The sequence below is a fragment of the Molossus molossus genome, unplaced genomic scaffold (genome assembly GCF_014108415.1).
Source record: "Molossus molossus isolate mMolMol1 unplaced genomic scaffold, mMolMol1.p scaffold_m16_p_3, whole genome shotgun sequence".
NCBI lineage: Eukaryota > Metazoa > Chordata > Mammalia > Chiroptera > Molossidae > Molossus > Molossus molossus.
In genome coordinates, this window is record NW_023425366.1 from 79,960,659 (window position 1) to 79,979,895 (window position 19,237).

General features: G+C 35.4%; 1 protein-coding gene across 1 annotated transcript in view; it reads left to right on the plus strand.

Moving 5' to 3' along the window:
• Positions 1 to 19,237, plus strand: part of CAMK4 (calcium/calmodulin dependent protein kinase IV) — a 140,728-nt gene that overhangs the window by 50,065 nt on the left and 71,426 nt on the right. The window contains exon 3 of the mRNA XM_036278914.1: positions 15,661 to 15,739. Coding sequence (XP_036134807.1) covers positions 15,661 to 15,739 — 79 coding nt within the window. The remainder of the gene's footprint in view (positions 1 to 15,660; positions 15,740 to 19,237) is intronic.

Below are 19,237 nucleotides of genomic sequence, written 5' to 3' on the forward strand. Positions count from 1 at the left end.
ATATCATTGAAAATCATTAAGATCATCAAATAAATATCTTGATCATGTGTTTAAATTACTATTTCCATCTTCATAATTAATATAAAAATGAGGAGAGTTAACATTTCCTAATATGTGAGATATTATTGTGTTTACTATGAAGCAGAAACATACACACAACTGAGTGAGGTTTCTCAATCTTGACATTTTGATGAGGTGATATCAATTTAAATGACAGTGTCATTTCTGAAGTAGATGGATTTGATATCAAAAGGTAATTATATCAAAGATAAGAGAACACAATAGTAGAATGATATGGCAAATGGATAACATACATCGCTGCACACAGCAATTTCTATTTAAGACCCTTTGTTTCCTGATAAATATTTTATCTTGTTTATTGCTGGATCAGCTGGGAAATTCTTCCATACTTTAGTTGGAATTAATATGCATTTGAGTGACCTTTCGGCCAAAGTTCTTTAAGAAGAAAACTGTTCATTGAAAGGTTTTATTTCTTCTGTAAAATTGGTAGTCAAAGGAAAAGGTCACTGTTTGCACATATAATTAGAAACCTTTGCCAGCATTAGCTTTTCAATTGATTAGGGAGAGAAATAGTGAACTACTTTAATTTTATGTACTGTTTCCCTTGTGCAATTTAATGACTATCAATTTGTTCAGATTAATTTGAAATATTAACATTGTGAATGGTGAACAGAACAGGAACACTTGTGTATTAAAGAGTTTGTGTCTATCTGACTAGGTTAGTCTTTAGTTGGGATTCTGAAGTCAGGACTAGTATGGGGAAACAAGGAAATGAACATCCATTTAGGTCTATTTATGTGCCTGGCATTGGGCTAGGGCCTTTTGTCATAAAATACCTAATTTAATCCTATGACAGCTTCAGCTGTTGAGGATTATGATCTCCATTTTTCACATATAAAGAAACTCTAGACCTCATTTTTATCTCTTTTTCTGTAATTCTCAAACTCACTAATCCTTTCCCTGAAAGGTGCGGAGGAGGACCTAAATACAGATCAGCTTGGGAAAATATGATGTTTTGTTTGGTAATGTTTCCACAAATTCTAATATATTTTGTTGAAAAGGCTCATTGTCAGATTTTTCCAGTCTGCAGCCAAGGGCAGCTTCTGCAAAGGGCTGCCACGCCATAGCCAGAACCCTCTTGGTCCGTGTAAGTTACACCTGCTTTACTGCTCTCTTCAGGAAGCAGATCGGTGTCTGGGGTTCAAGTTAAAGAGGGCTCGAAAAGCTTATCATTTTGTTTGGTTCATTAGGGAATAATTTGATGTCATTTCTAATTAACGTAGGAAGCAGAATAGACCACTACATGTTAGCCATTAAAGATTGCATTTTAGGCTAACTCAAAGTATTTCATGATCCTAATCAAACATTACCAACATTTCCAGGAGGAAATTGTCATTCTCCCGAAAGACTTCCAATTATTTCTATTCACATCAACACCCTTGTATGTGGCCTAATACTCTCAATCCTTTTCCCAGCTTCCCTTGGCCATTCCCGCTTCATAGGGACGGGGCAGGGAATGTCAGCAGTCCCCTAGGGGAGATAAAGCATCCACTCAGTTCCTTTTCTGTGACCAACCTTTTCCAGTTTCAAGTCAGGTTTCTTTGTGAGCACTACCGTACCACTTAACTGTTCTCAACCACTCAGTCCCACCCCACAGACATTTTCGCAGGGACCCTACCTGACATTTGGAAACACATTGAGTTGTAACCTCCTTTCCCTTCACTTTTTCTTTGAAGATGAGGACACTTTCTTCAAAAGTGGCTCTTTCTTTGAACTCGGAGCCTCCAATAGAAGTTGAGTGATTGATCTTCCTCCAGCTCTGAGGGCCAGACCCTGAGCTTTACATAGATGCTGAGGAGGGGGCGTGAAGATGCATAGAGAAGGCTTTTCTGCAATCATAGACAGTGTCCTGTTCAACTGGAGAACTCTATTCTTTGTTTAAATTACCCGTTTTAAAAGATAGTTTTCTTAGATTACATTGTGGTTATATTATTACAAGAAAAAATAGGGTTCAGAGACTGTTGTGTCTTGATCCTTTGCTAGTATTGATAAATTATGGGGAAAAGAAATTTATAATTTTAATTAAGATTACATTTTCAGGGATAGAAATAGTGATATTCTAGTCTGTTTCATAGCTATTTCAATGTTTCTTGGAAGGCTCAATAAAAACAGAGATCAGAACAAAAAGTGGAGACATTATTCCTCCACAGTAAAAATTGAACTTTTTCATAATTGCATCCTGACAAGTTTTGTGGTTTGAGAATCAAGAACCTACAGGAATGTATTTGAAGTTTCTAGCTCATTTAAGTTTGTTTCCTTTGATTTTGACTCAAAAGCAAAATATAGTAAAGTTGCTGATGAGACATTAAAAAAAAAAAAAAACCCACTTACCACAAGATAGGAAATTCTGCCAAAACACAAGAGCTCAAAAGTGAGGAGACCTCGGGTTTCCCTCTTTATAAACTCTGATATCAGCAACAAGGACTAAGAAACGCCTAGTAATGCATTTGTTAAGATAATATACTGGGAGAACTTCCACCCAGAAACTAGGGAGGCTTGTGGAACTGGGGACAGGCTGACGCTGGGTCTTGAATGTGCCAGAAAATGAACGAAACATTTTAGAGTTACCTTGCATAGTGATTTGAAGCAGTTTAGATTAGTTTCAAGTCATCCATTTGTGCTTAGGTAGATCTATTTAATGGACTCTTGTTTCAAGGGGTATGTTATTGCTAACTCTCTGAAGTCTACAGTTGGTGTCAAATCATGGTTGAGCCCGTTGTTTTAAGAAAGGATTTGAGTCTTCATGGGGAAATAAGCAATATTCACTTGCTTCAGGTTTGGTCTTTAGGAGGTGTTTTATAGAACTTGTCAAATAAATTGAAAAATAAATCATGTGCATCAACCAATAAGTCTATAACACAAATATATATTTTTAAGGGATTTGGAGTTTACAAAGCATTTGAACTCATGTGATTCTTACAGTGACCATGAGAGGCATGCAGTGAACCAGGCAGTTGTGATTAGTTCACTTTTGTAGATGAGCAATTTGAGGGTCAAGGAGGTCAAATGACTTGCCTCTGGTCAGGAGCGATTTCATCGGCAAGTGACCTGCTGTCACACAGCTTCCTGTATTCTGAAGAGCTCTTCACTTGATTTAATGCTTTATTATTGTTATTTTGAAATTATTAATAATTTTTGAACTAGGTATCCTTGTATTGCCTGAATGCAAAATTACATTATCTTTTCAAATAAATCCAGAATCCTAAAACCAGTTGAGTAATATGTAAAAATGCATAAAAAGTGTTGAAAGAGTATGGTATAGTAGAATATAAATACAGGCTGCAGAAAGAGACGGGCAGGTTTGTACTCTATGCAGAGAGAACTGAAGCACTGATTCAAGTTTCACAAGTTACCCAATCCCTTCAAACCCCCGCTCTTCATTATGGCAAGATGGTAATTATAAATAATAATGGTTGATTTATGAGTATATTACTCAATTTAGTAATTGCATTAGGAGGAAGTATGTTATTTATTTACTATATAAAATGGCTTAGTAAGTAATAGCCACAAAAAGTGATCAAGGTTGCCATATTTGGATTTAAAACTGGCGAAGTATATGGTTAATTGAATTCATAATTCTTATCACCCATGTTGAGAAGTATCCCTGCACCAGGCCTAGAAGTTGTCAGGTAGTAAAACACTGAATATTGTTCCTGTTTTCTGGGATGAGTAAGTGAAGCTTATTGAATACTGTGTATGGAGTATTAGACTCTATTGGGTTGATTGCCTTAACATAACCATGAATAACATAACTGTGAACTTGATTACCTAAGGGAAAGAGAAAAAAGACATTATTATATTTGGGGTGGGGAGGGAAAAAGCTGGAAATTCCAAGTCTGCTATCAGTCAGAAACCATTTAATTCAGACATCACTGTCCAGAAAATCAGTGTCACTCTTAAATTGTGATGAAATGTCACTAATGGAACAAATAATCTGGCTTTAATGAATCATATGATACCATTAAAGAGAGAGGTGGCTATGACCTAGTGGAAACAAATACAAATATCTGAAACTAATTATGACAATAATATAGGTAAGACTTGGAATCCTGTGTGGATTAGAAAAAATTTGAGTTTATTGATTTTTATCATGACAGATACTGTTGATAAAGATAGGAAACAATAACTAGGTGTAAGTGCTTGCATTTTTATTTTTCTTCTTTTATCACAATGTTTTCCTTTTCTTTTTTCCTTCCTTCCTTCTTTCCTTTCTTCTTCCCTCCATTTTGTTCCTTTATCTCGTTTTTCCTTCCATTCTTTCATTCAGGATTTGAGGCATTATTATGATAGAAATAATAAAGAATAGTGAGTTCAATTCCTTTAAATTCTCCAAGTTGATGTTGCATGTCTATTACATGAAAGGCACTGGCTGGTCACAGGTTTTCATCATCAGGTCACATTAGGGAGACACATACATATAATTAACTATAATACAAAGCAGTGTGTGATAAGTTTTGTAACGGTGGGAATGTAGAGGATGTAGTGACTGACTTATCGTTTGAAAAAGTATTAGAGTTTCATGATATCTCCAGATAGACAGGCATTAAAAACCAGGGGGACGGATAGGTTTTCTGACACACTGTAGAAAGTATATCTACCCTTGATGGGGCAGTCTTTGCCATGACTTTAACTAGTTGTGGTTATCCAGGAATGCTAGTCCAGTGTTTCTAGCTCTCTTAAAATGTGAAATGTCTCTGTTTTAATGTTGACATCTAATTACAAAAATTGTCTAAACATTTTGTGGGCAAAATGTACCTGTGAAGGGTGAAGTCAACTTCCGAGATGCCGTGATCTCCATGGCGTTAGCTCCCGTCACAAGCATGCATGTGAATAGACCACAAGGCAGCTATTAGGTGCAGAAGTGGACCACGCTAGCTTCAAATAACTCCATAATGGAATTAAAAGGATGTGGTGTGTGTGTCATGGGAGATATCAGTTACGAAGTGATGGTCATGCTGTATTAAAGAATGATTAAAATCTTGTTAACCAGGAAAGTGAAGGAGGTGATCCAAACAAAAAGGGCAGGATGCTCAAAGACTGAGTGAATTTAGTATTGTTACGTACCTGAGGCAAGGCAGAGGAAGTGAGACCAGAAAAGAGAAGGGCAAAATGGTAAATGGTCTCACATCACAAGCTAAGGAACCTGGATCCTTCTCACTGTCATGGGGATAGTGACCACAGGGAAGACCCACTGTTAGATTTCTATTCTAGAAATATTATTCTACTAGTAGAATGCAGGGGGGCTGACAGGGTGAGATGAGCCCTGGAGTCTATTTAAGAAGCTATGGCAGTGGGATTATAAATTATGAAGAGATTGAAATTGATTTGTAACTGAAAAAGCATTCTATTAATACAGGAGATTACCATTTTAAATTGATATTGCAATGCAAAATCTTCCACATTTTAATATCTCTGCAATGAGGATGTATCCTTCAGACCATGGAATGTGATTGTCAAATGGTGGCAGGCTTCCTTTTTTTCAGAGATCATAGCATAATGATACCTCTTCAGATTGATGATGTCTTGGATATAGTGAAATGAAATAATCGTCATGGACTTTTAACTACTAAACTGAATTTGAAAGCCATGGAATAGGTTCTACAAATGATGATCCCACCTACATCTCTGGAAAGGAGCCTTAAGATATTTCTCTGCTTTGGTTACCAGCTATCCCCACTTCCTCAGTATTCATTAGATCGGGGAGGCACCTGTGTAGGCCATAGTAGCTGAGAGGTGGTGGGAATGGGTGGAGCTGGGAAGGGAACCACATGCCCTCTCTAAAAGACAGTTGCTATTCAGGTTGTACCGACGGTTGCTGGGCAAATTAAATAGTAGTGTTGCTGGATTCAAGAGAAGCTGAAAATCTGACATTTTAAATGAAACTTCTCAATGTTTAAATGTTGGCAAGGCATTCAACATTTTAAATTGCCCTGGGAAGGTAAAAAAACAAAAACAAAACAAAACATACCTGGGAAGATCAATAAGCTACCAGCCTTGCCTCACTGGTAAGCCTCTTGCTGAAGGAGTGATCATACTGATTTCTAACCCTTTCGGTTTCATAATATTAAATGCTAAATGTCTCTGAATGCCAGTGACAAGACTAAGTCACATCTGGAAGAGATGAATCTCTTCCTTGTTTGTATCAGCCATCTGGGACAGCTCTCGGCCACACGAATCCTTTAGAAGCAGCAGTAGGGGTAGTCTCAAGGCCTGTGATCTAAAATGAGTTAGTTATTTTGTCCTAAAATATGTCTGTTTGATCATCTATTCAACAGGAAAAATTCTTGGGCACAGTGTTTTGACATCATAAAATTATATCTCATGCCTCAAAATTTATTTCTTCTCCAGAAACAATAACAAAAGCTGTTGATGTTTAAAAAGCTGCCTGGAATGCCAAAGGAGGATTTCTTAATTCAGCTCTTGTAGATTTATCATTTGCTAACCTCCTGCAATCACAAGAGTTCTAAACATTTGTAATGTACTATTGATAAATGCATGAAGAATAAACATATTGTTTTTCTCTTCTGCATCACTAATGTCTAATTTAAACTCAGTAAGGTGATAAAATTAAGACAATAAGGGAAGAGTTCTGCTCTGGCAATGATGGGGTGACAAATACTGAACTTGACCTTCTTCCATAAATGACTTGGACATACTGCATAAGATAGTTGTCTTAGTCACTGATCGATGGGCAGTATAGGGCTGTGATCCCTGAGAGAAGAGAAAAACAAGGTGAGTGCTGTATTCACCCTGGCTTTCTAACTGGGACAAGTATGGGACTTTATGAAGCTGAGCAGGAACAGTTGGGAAGGGGCTGTGAGCTAACAAATATATCAGAGGGGGGATGGGCATGTATTCTTGGAAGACACTGGCTCTATGGCCAAGGGTTGAGAAACTTCACTGAGCATTTCAGATATTTAGTTGAGACCTCAAAAAAGTCACACCTTAAGAATAAAGATTTTACCCCAGAGAAGGACCATGACGTAGGACCAAGAACATAACTCAGATAGATATTCTGTAACAACAAATAAAACCAAACTGCACAGGATCAAATAGATTTGTCCACAATTTAACTGCCTGCTACTAAAAGTCAATTCTCTTTGAAAGAAGATAATATAATCCAGACTTCTTAGTGTGTATCATTTAAATATGTTGATAACCCAATCAAAAAAGAAGGTACCAGACATTCAAAGAAGCAGGAAATTGAACCTGTAATCAATGGAGAGAAAAAACAGTCAATAAAATAGACTTGAAGATGATCCAGATGTTCTAATAAACAGATGAAGCGTGTGAAACAAATATGGTAAATTTATTCAAGAACATGAAGCAAAATATGGGTATAATGAGTAAACATTTGGGACATCTCAGCACAGAAATAGGAACTATAAAAAAGAGCCTAATGGAAATTTTAGAATTGAAAAGTACATTACATGAAATTAAAAATTCATAAGCTTATGACTGGATTGCAGGCTGCAGAAGAAAAGGCTGGTGAACTTGAAGACAAATCAATAGAAATTATCTAATTTGAAGAATAAAAAGAAAAACAACTGGTAAAATAAACAAAACCTCAAAAACTTGTGGGAAAATACCAAGAAATCTATTCTACAAGTAATGTGTATCCCAGAGGAAGAGGAGAAAAAAAATTAAACCAAAAAATATTTGAAAGAAGTAATAGTTAAGCATTTCAAAATTTGATAAAAGAATATTGCAGATCCAAGAAGCTCACTGAGCAGCAATCATAATAAACCAAAAGAAAACAAAACATAGGTGTATAGTCAAAAGACAGAAACTGAAGATGAAGAAAACATCATTACAGCAACTGCAGAAGACATGCAATACACAAGACACAATGACCTGAATGATGGCTAATACCTCATCGGAAAAAAAATGGAGGCCAGAGACAGTGGGGCAATGCCTTTAAAGTTGTGGGAGGAATACAGTAGACCCAGAAACATGGAAGTAGGGCGAGACTGACATCCCTCAGAAGAGGGGGTGGAGGGGTGGGAAGAGATAAACCACAGAACTTATATGCATGTATGCATGACCAATGGACATGGACAACTAAGCCGGGGATGGGGCGGAGGTGGGGTGGGGTGGGGGGTGCCAATGGGGTAAAAAGGTAAAATATCTGTAACAAAAAAATAAATAAAAAAATTCATTAAAAAAAAAAAAGAACATAAAAAAATAATAAAAAAATAAAGTTGTGGGAGGAAATTGTCAGCTAGAATTCTGTATCTAGTGGAAATATGTCTCAAAAATGAGAGTAAAATAAAGACAGTTTAAAGTAAATGAGACAACCCCAAGTAGGAGGATGTGATATAACCCTGATAATAAAATAGGGTGTTTGTCCTCACCCCTCCCTGATTTAGCAAGTACGTGAGCCGGAGAAGGGGAGGGTAGTTATGGACAGACTCTGAACCCAAGCTTATTAAAACCTTGGGCTTCAAAAGTTCTTAAGATCTGCTGTTCAATATTATTGCTCAGCATGATATTTTTGAGATTTACTTTAAGACTGTAATATTTAACTGACTTGGAAAACCTCCAGGTCTAATAACAACTTTTTAAATTCTAAAGGTTACCCATTCTTCAAATTGTAGATTGAAAATGCCAAATCAGTAATTAAGTCATTTCAGCAGTTTTTCCTCCTGTTCTTTGTTGAGTTAAGGTTCCAATTTTTTGTGTTTGGTGACCAAAAAACATTTTGAAACACTCAAGTACTGAAGAGCATTGAGGAGTTGCAGGCTGACAGAGGTGGAGAATGAAACAGTGAAACACTGTGACTGGAATGGGGCGAAATGCATGCTGACATTAAACATGCATTTAGAGACGTTGACTTTTTCAGGCTCCTGATCCTGAATGTGACTCTACTTTCGCCCCAAGAAGAATCCATTTTGAGGCTATAACCACTCTTCTCTAATAATTCATCTAATTAAAAAATCAATGACAAGAGTAGGCTTGTTAAATAATAGCAAGTCAATCCTGCAGAAGAAATACAACGATACGTAAAGCTGCACACATTATGTTTTCAGCAGATGACTGACAGTTCTTATGAATCACAGCTTTGCTTTTAAACCTTTTCATAATGAGCATTAGGAGGATTTTTCCTTCAAGCACATACACACATTGACAATAAAAATAATTAAAAATCAAATGCAAAAACAAGAAGAATAAATGCACTAAAATCTTTTACAATGATTAATTTGTTTCTATAACTATATTCCTTAACCAAGCACCTTCAACATTAGAAAAAGACAAGATTCGTTGGGTTCGTTTCAAGACCCCTTCCGTTAAAAAAAAAGTGAAACTCTTCAATAACTTATACTGCCTGATACCCTTAGCAAAGACAGTTTTATATGGCTGTGAAGCATATCATTGCAGAGACAGAGGGAGCAAAGAAACAACAGTCAACAGTGCCTCCAGACGTCTGTCTTTCAAGAGATTCTGTACCTGAAGTTCCCTTGCATTTTGAAGAGCAAGTTGTAGATTTGATGACAAAGGAATCCAAGCTCTATTGCTTCAACCCAAACAATTGCAAATGTCCCTCTAGGCTCTCCCCCCAGGAAATCAGTCTCTGATCTATATCTCCCTTAATGGGAGAATGCCCGCGATGCCAGTTGTCTTAACATTGTGCAGTCTCATCTTGATGTCTTGAAACATTGATGTGAATTCAGACCTCTACTTTCTGCTTCCATTTTGAATCAGAATTGATCTGTACCTGGCCCTTTGAATGCATTTGGATATTTATCTCTCAGCTGGTGGGTAAACAGTTAGGTCAATGTGCTTGAATTTCTTTTGGAGGAAAAAAATAATATTGAACCAATCTCTTTTTCCTTAAAACTAGAAAGAAGAGCAAAGGGAGTGAGATTATGAAAAAAGAAAAGAAAAGAACCTATGGAATAGGAGATGAAAAAATATTTGATGGTTGTTCCTTAAATGTTGAACGGGAAGAACATATAAAGATAAACTGTAGGTTAAAAAGCCCCCCTTTTTTTGTACTCAGTAGCCCTAAATGGGTAGCAAAGGACTCTATATTTAAATTGTCTCTAGGCAAATAAATATATATCAAGCTTTTTCTACACATGCATTAGTTTGGCTAGGTACCAACATTAAGTGCTTCTTAACAGCTTAACAGGGGCTATAATGTGTGTGCATATAATATATACATATAAAATAGCATACACGTATTATGGTTATCATGTACACATGATGTTTTAAACATATTACAGGTTTGACTACTTTTCTTTTTTCTCTGATGTGAAACATGGCTTTTTGCCTTTAATCTTTTTTTTTTTTCCCTATAATCAACCACATTAGACAATGCTAGAGCTAAAAAGTGATTTTTCCATGATTTCTGTTAAAGAAAAGCAGTGTGAAAGTAGAAGTCAGGCTCTGATGCCCTCGGAGTATTGATTTTCTGTGTCATCAAATCATAGCAGAAAGAATTCTACTTTCTATATTCCTGGGCCTTTTTGTTAAAGAATAGGTTATAAATGAATAGATATGAGTAGTGAAGCACATTTTTCCAGTTAAATAACTTTATGAATATAATATCCTCTAATCTATGATCTCCTTTCTTCCTTTGGATTATAGGAAATTTTATGTTCATTCTCTCTTTATATTATCTATTTTTGAAATGAGATTATAACATTGTAACAAAATGTTCTTTCTATATTAAAAGTTAATTGTTAATGTGCACAATATTTTTTACTTTTATATAAACATGCTAAAAATATGCTTTCTTATATTTACACATGATACTCATTTAATTTCAGCAAATAATACAGATTATATTTTTGAAAAATTACTGAAATATTATTTTTATATAAATTTATTTGGGCTGTTCTATTCTTTTAACTTAGTCTTTTCATCCTTTAAAATGTTATTTCTAAAATTTTAACTATGTGAGGTGATAAATATGAACTAACATTATTACTATTGTGGTAATTACTTTGTGATATACACATATCAAGACTTTACATTGTATACCTTGAACTTTTACAATGTTGTATGTTAATTATATCTCAATAAAGCTGGAAAATAATAAAAGGTCTGTTAACATTAATAAGCCCATTACTTAGTAAAACAAAATTGGACTTTCTTAATAGATTCCTCATATACAAAAAATAAAAAATGAAAAGTTAATTCTAACATACTTGTGTCTTGAGGTTGATCAGTCAAGAGTGCATTTTGTTTAAAAAAAATTTTTTAACGCTTTGCTAAGATAATGGTTTGTATACTGAAATTATTGATAAGTTGTGATTAGAAAATTATGGAATGGATGCTATTTAATTTATTTTCCTTTACATGAATTATTGAATAATGTTAATTTTTCAGTTGGTATAACATTTTAAGTTAGATTTTTAGTTATTTTCAATGTTTCAAATTTCTTTTCTTTTTTTTTTTACATTCCTTTTAAATTATTTACCAATTTCCATGAAACAAAAATAGAATGGAATGTAATAGGCTATATTTTGCTATTATGGATTTTAATCTTGCCTTTGAACAACATAGTTTCCTTGAAAAAAATTTTTACTGTATTTTTATTGTTGTATGTAAATTTTATCTATTTTATTGTATAGCTCTACCTATTTTAACAAATGTTTTAAGTTGTGTAAACCCAACCACAATGAAGCTATACAACAATTTCATCATACTAAAAAATTTCCCTATACTCATTTGTAGTCAAACCTCCCTTCATCTCTGGGCCCCCAGCAAAGACTGATCTATTTCCTGTGCCTATGGTTTTCTCTTTGCAAGAATATTATATAAATGGAGTCATACAGTTTATAGCCTTTTGACCTAGTTTCTTTCGCTTAGGATATTATATTAGAGAATCATCCAAGTTGTAGTGTGTACCCTACTTCATTTCTTTTTATTTCTGGGTAGTCTTTCACTATATGGATACGTCATAGATTGTCATTCCATTTCTCAGTTGGGGGATATTGGAGTTGTTTGAAGTTTGGGGGCATTACTAATAAGCTGCTATAAAGATGCATGTTCGAATTTGTGAGTGAATATGTCTTTCATCTCACTAGGGTAAATACCTGGGAGTGAGATGTGTGGATGATATAGTATTCTTATTTTATAAGAAACTGCCAGGTTGTTTTCCAAAGTGGCTCTATCATTTTGCATTTCCACCAGCCATTTATGAGAGTTTCATTGCTCTGCATCCTTGCCAGTCCATGGTATTATCTTTCTTTTTATAAAGTGTCAAATAAGCTTGTAGTTGTATCTCATTGTGGTTTTAATTTGCAATTTCCTCATGACTAATAAGACCAAACATCTTTCCTTGTGCTTATTTTTCATTCACATATTTTCTTTAATGAATTATATGTTTAAGTCTTTTGCTCATTTTTTAGATGCATTGTTTGTTTTCATATTATTGGGCTTCAAGAATTTTTATAATTCTAAATAATAGTCCTTTATTAGGCATGTGATTTATATGTATTTTTCTCCCTGTCTGTGACTTTTGAAAAACAAATATTCTTAATTTAAATGAAGTCCTATTTATTTGTTCTTTTAATCACTGTGGTTTTGATTTTGTGCATAAGAGAGCATTGCATAACAAAAGGTTACAAAATTTTCTCCTATGTTTTTAAAAAGGTTTTAGAGTTCTAGGTTTTACATTTATATTCATGATCCATTTTAAATAAATTTTTGTATAATGTGAAGTGTATATAAAGATTTGGTTTTGTTTGTATGTGAGTATATGTCTAGTTATTCCAGCACTATTTATATTTGGAAGAACTATCATTTCTCCACTGAGCTACCTTTTTACCTTTGTCAGAAACCAATTGGCCATCTATATATTTGTGTGTAAGGTGATTTCTGGATTCTTTTTTCTGTTCCATTTGTCTTCATGTTTATTATTTCTCCATTACCACTCTTTTAATTATTGTAGCTTTATAGTAAATCTAGAAATCAAGTATGTGAGTCCTCTGACTTTGAAGAGAATGTGTATTTGGCTGTTTTGGTGTGGAGTTTTCTCAAATTGTCAATTAGGTTAATTTAGTTGAAAGTGCTGAAAAAATAAAAAATTAGAAGCCCAGCCAGTGTGGCTCAGTGGTTGAGCATCAACCCATGCACCAAGAGGTTGCCAGTCCAATTCCCTGTCAGGGCACATGCCCAGGTTGTGGGCCTGATGCCCAGTGGGGGGCATGCAGGAGGTGGCCAATCAATGTTCTTTCTCATCGATGTTTCTATCTCTCTCTCCCTCACTCTTCCTCTGTCTCTAAAATTAATATAGGGGAAAAAAGGAAAGAAAGTGCTGTTTATGTCTTCTATATCCTTAGTGACAATTTGTCTACTTTTTTATCAGTTGTTATTAGTGTGCTTTGAAGTTGCCAACTATATTTGTGGATTTGTTTATTTTTCCTTTTAGTTCTATTATTTTTTGCTTCCTGTATTTTGAAATGCTATTGTTAGGCGTATACACAATTATATTTGTTATGTCATTTGGGAGAATTGACACCTTTATAATTAAGTAATGTCTCTCTCTCTCTATCCTTGTTCTGATGTCTAGTTAACATATTATTAGTATAGCTATCCCTGACTTCTTTGATTAGTGTTTGCATAGTATCTCTTTCTTATCATTTTATTTTTAACCTATTTAAGCCTTTGTATTTATTTATTTATTTTCACTATATTTTTATTGTTGACACTATTACACATATTTTCCTTTTCTCCCCCTTTGCCTGCCTCCAATCTCCTTCCTTCTGGCCATCACCACACTCTTACCTGTGTCCATGAGCTATGTATATATGTCTTTAGCTAATCTCTTTGCCTTCTTTCATCCAGTCCCCCACACTTCCCTTTGAAAGCTGTCAGTCTGTTCCTTGTATCCATGCCTCTGGTTCTATGTTGTTCATCAGTTTATTTTGATCATTAGATTCCATATCGGTTTCTGTACACAGCATATAGTTTGGTTTTGATTTTCAATCCAGTCCAACCATCTTTATTTGTAATTGATGTGTTTATAAGGTCTATACTTAATGCAATTATTAATATTATTGGATTAAAATTCATCACATTGTCAGCTGTTTTATTATTAATCTCTTAAGTTGTTTTTTCCCTACATTGTATTTCATTTATGATTGTCTATTTTAGCTCCATTACTGATTTGTTATTACTTATTTTTCTTTGAAAAATAATTTGTTTTCCTAGGTGAAAGAATATATATCTTTAATTAATCAGTCTACCTTTAAATAATATCATACTTAATACATAGTATAAGGGCTTAATAGTGTTTTCCCTATTTCTCTCCCCCATTCTTTATACTATTGTTGTCATACATTTTACTGTTAAGTATGCTATAAACACAATGCATTGTTCACATTTTGGCTTTAGAAAGTTGTCTTTTTTAGAGCAATTAAAAATAAGGAAAGATGAATTATATATTTACCTCCATGTATTCCATTTCTAGAATACTTTATTTCTTTATGTATATGTTATATCTTATAAAAAAAATTAAAAATGTGTTGAAATTTTTAAAATCTATTAGTATTTACAACACCAGTTCCTGACTCCTCCTGGGTCTGTTAAAAATGTGTTGTGCATAGACAACTAGGAATATGTTTGACTTGTATAAATTCTTTGTGTTTAAAATTTCAAAACCATAGGCCTGCATAAGAGGTCCTTTGGCTTAATCTTCAAAGTCTGACAGATTCACTTGAACTCATCTCATTTTAAGATTCATCTGAAGTTCTCTTTCTGAAGCTGAGATACTTCTTGGTCAGCGAGTCTCTTCTTGTTTGTGTTGGTCTCCTGTCCTCATGTGTGGAGAGGGAGCCTCAGGATCATGCTTCCCTGCTGTTTAATATTCTCCTTTAACAACCTTGCATAAGCATGAAGTTAGCAATGAGTTCCTTTTAACCATTCTCCCTCACAGGTGAAAATCATTCTGTACTTCTTTGAGCTTTTTATAGAGTGATAGATCTTTCTCCCTGTCTACCTTTAAGCATTTCTATAGTATTTCCTCCTGAGCGTTTCACACAGTTCTTCTCGTTAAGGCACGTGAAATAAGTGGTAGCAGTTTTCACCAAGATGGAGCCAGAATCTCTACGGGGCTAACACTGGCTCTGGGAGAATGCCAGGGCACCAAATGGTGTAAATTCTCAAGGGTCCCGGATCCTTTGCCAAGCAAAGGGTCCGGACCCTTGCAGCCAAGTGCTAAACGTAAACCCTCTCACTGAAGCCATAGTGCCTTACTTTACTCCAGACACCTACCTACTTGCAGGAAAGTTCAGAGATTCAGAAGTTGAGTGGAGGTATTCCACAGGCTATGCTCACCTGAGGGCCTGGTTTATTCCAGAGCCCCTGCCTGCAACAGCCATAAGTATGTTGTAACTTGTATAGGGATGGGGCAAAGGAAAAGAGCAGAGTGGAAAACTGGAGCATTTCTGAGTAAACTATACCCAGTTGCAAGAGAAAAAATACTCTCAACGGTTAGACTGGTTCTATAATAGAACTTATAAACACCTGTCATTTGTGAGGGTAACTGCAAGAGATGTATTTTCAAGGTTTCCCCTTTATTGCATGTCCAGATCATAACATTTTCTTTTTGTCTTTTTCCCCCTCAAGGGGTGCTACATCCATTGTGTACAGATGCAAACAGAAGGGGACTCAGAAGCCTTATGCTCTCAAAGTGTTAAAGAAAACAGTAAGTTTGTTTCATTATATATAATAGCATCTCAATGGGATCTGTTACCTGGAGAAGCCAGAAGCCCTGATTCAAAGGATAAAGGGGCCAGAGAGCCACTATGTACAGTTAGCTCATTGGAATCTTGATTATGAGAGTGCAACCAAATGGGCCGTTGGTTGTCTGATGGAAACTGCATGACTCTGAAAACAACTGGATCTCAGATTGGATGTGGTTGTGGGGAGGAGAAGTGTGGAAAGAGAAAGCATTTCGAGATGGTAGGTGAACCTTGCTTTGTATATCAGTCATGACTTTAGATATACATATGTATATACCTAGATTTTCAAATATTGTATTTGTTTCAGTCAAGTACAACTGGACAAATGCTAATGTCTCTGGGACTGAACTGGCTCACCTAAGAACTTTGGATTTGAACAAACTTTTGCGGGGAGAGGTTGCTTCTTTTTACTCTATACTTGTAGGAGAACTGAGGAGGCAAAAATTACTTAGGCTCCTTTCCAGTGAGTTGGAAATGCAGCAGGCGAAAGCTCAAAACACAAATGGCAGCAGGATGTAGCACTCCCTGGGCCCCAGAGGGTGTTTGTCGTTATAATGCCTTACATGCATTTTCTATCCTCAGGTGGTTTTTCCTTATTAAACCACAAAAAGACAGGTTTTTTTTTTTTTATAGAATACATTCATCCTTTCTTAAATTTTATGTGAATAAATGCATGAAATATATATACTTCTGGAAACCCAGTTATAAAGTATGTGAGACATATCCTAAGTCTTGAAGTCAAATAATACCTGCTTTGGGCTAGTAGACTTTTTTTTTCTTTTCTAACGACAGCTTAATATCACCATCTGATATACGTTGTCTGGCACAGGCATTTTAGATCTCAGAGAATGAGGGACAGAATACTGGCACAGGGTTTTCAGGCCAGTAGAACTAGAATGACATTGGGAAACGCTCTTAGGATTTAACGACATAGCAAACTAACAACAACAGTTTAATTGAAGTGGGTAATTTAATGGCAGTTGCTACATATCAATTCTATATTCTGGATTTCCTGTTTGGTGTAGGCAATGATTTAAGTTAAGAATGTAGAAGAATTTTTTGATTGGCAAGTTTTGGAATTTTCTCTTAAATCAATTTTCAATATTCATAAAATGTATTTGAATTAAGGGTTATTAAAATTTTTATGACATGGAATTTTCTCTTCAATATCTACTGCTTATGGAACTAAATTGGCCTGGGTTAGCAGGAATCACACATGAGACGTTTTTGGAAATGGTTGTATCTATCCTTTCTTGCTGGTTAAAAAAAAAAAAACCAGTCAGTAAAATTTGTGAACGGTTACTTTGTTTCCATATTTGAGGAAACTTTAAAAAGGACAAACTATATGAAAGTATAGAAAAATAAACATTCAGAAATAACTTGTGAATGCTCAGAGTTCCAAAGGACAAAGGACCGTCTTAACGAGTGCTAGTTTAAGTAAACATTCTTTGGATGAATTGGAGTGAGAGATAGGTGGAGGCATTTAGAGGGTTCGTGACTCATACTCATTGGAAAGTTCAGCTCTTGCCTGCCCTCTTTGTACTCTCTTCTCCGCCTCTGTGTGGACACATCTTCCTCAGAAGACTGGCGGAAGAGAAGGCGGATGGGAACCGAGTCAGAGGGAGCTGGAGAGCGGTGCTGTAACACAGATGTCAGGCACAGCCACTGCTGTGCCAAATGGAGCGAGAGAAAACCCCTGGAGAAACCTCAGCTTTGGAGATGAATTAGACAGAATCCCAGCACTGCCTCCTAGAATAAACCATGCATTGAGATGAGAGAAATAGCGGGCGAAACCTCAAAGAGCACTCGTTCCAGTGTTTAATTCCACATAGGTGGAAACTTCCTTATCTGAGTGAAATGAAGGAAGCAGAAGAATCTGTTTATAAGAAGGAAAGTCATGCAGGGAAAACAGTATTTTTCTAGCAAATTCAGCCAAGGGTCTGCTCTTGAGAAGGGGCGTTTTCAGAAAACTTGAATTATTTATGTAATCTATTATATTGAGCCACATAAAATTACCTCTATGAAATCATTTTTTCCCCTACAAAAATAGCAATCTTTATGTGGCTCAATATAATAGATACATATTGTTCAATTTAACCACTTTGGGACCACAATACTGTTTCACTGGATAGTTCATTAGGTCCTCATTTTATGATTAGAACTAAACCTAAGAAATCTGAAAGATTGTTTATCTATCTATCTTGTCTATCTACCTACCTACCTACCTAACTACCTACCTACCTACCTACCTACCTGTGGATCATCTATCCATGAGAGTTTTCTAGGGCTGTTGTAATAAACTACCTCAAACTGGCTTAACACAACAGAAATTTATTTTCTTATGGTTCTGAAGGCTAGAAGTCTGAAATCAAGGTGTCGGCATGGTTGATTTCTTCCAAGGTCTCCGAGGGAAAATCGGTTCCATGCCTCTCTCCTTGCTTCTGGTGACAGACAGCTACTGCCTGGGGTTCCTTGTAGGTGCATCCCTCTACTCACCGCCCCCTGGTCACACGGTCATGTTCTCCTTTCGTGTCTGCATATCATCTTTCCTCTGTGCATGTCCGTGTCCAAATTCCCTTCTTCTTTATAAGGACATCAGTCCTATTGGATTAAGGGCCCACCTTATTCCAGTCTGACCTCATCTTAAATTGACTACTTATATCTACAACAACCTGATTTCAAAATAAGGTCACATTTTGAAGTACTGGGGGTTAGGACTTCAGTAAACCTTTCTGGGGGGGACATATTTTCTCCCATGATACTACCTATAAGAAGTCCAGTAAAAGTTTCCTATCTCTTTTATAGTTAATTATTTGAAACAATAATCCTCTTTCCCAGGATTTACTTAAATACTTTTTCAAGACAGTTTACCCAAATTTTATTCTGTGGTAGTATTACGTGTCTTTCTCATAGCTTAATATTTTAGAAATAATTCAGTTTACATTTACATTTACTTATCCCCCCATAAAACACCCTGATCATCATTGAGAATCCGTTCAGCACTCATATGTCTGGGTGATAGACAAATACTCTTATTAACCCCTAGGAAGACAGACTATAGCACCAACTCTTATGGAGAAATCCATATTCCACTCTTGGTCGGGTACAGGACAGAGTTAATACTGATAATGAAAATGAATTGTCATCTTCAGACAGTTGGGTATTTTAGCTATATAAATACCCCTGTAGGAAATTAATATGTAATTATAATACAAATTTTTTTATTACCATAAATTTTATAAATGGATTTGGGGCTTTTTACTTTATATAAAAAAAACTATAGCTTGGAGGATTAGAATACATTAAAAATTATATCAATCAAATGAGAGTGTGTATGTATGTGTGCATGCATGCATGTATGACAAAGAGAAAGAGAGAGAGAGAATATGTCAAAAACCAACAATTCTTGAATTTAGGACAGTATACCGGTGTCCATGATGATATTTCAACATTTCAGTATA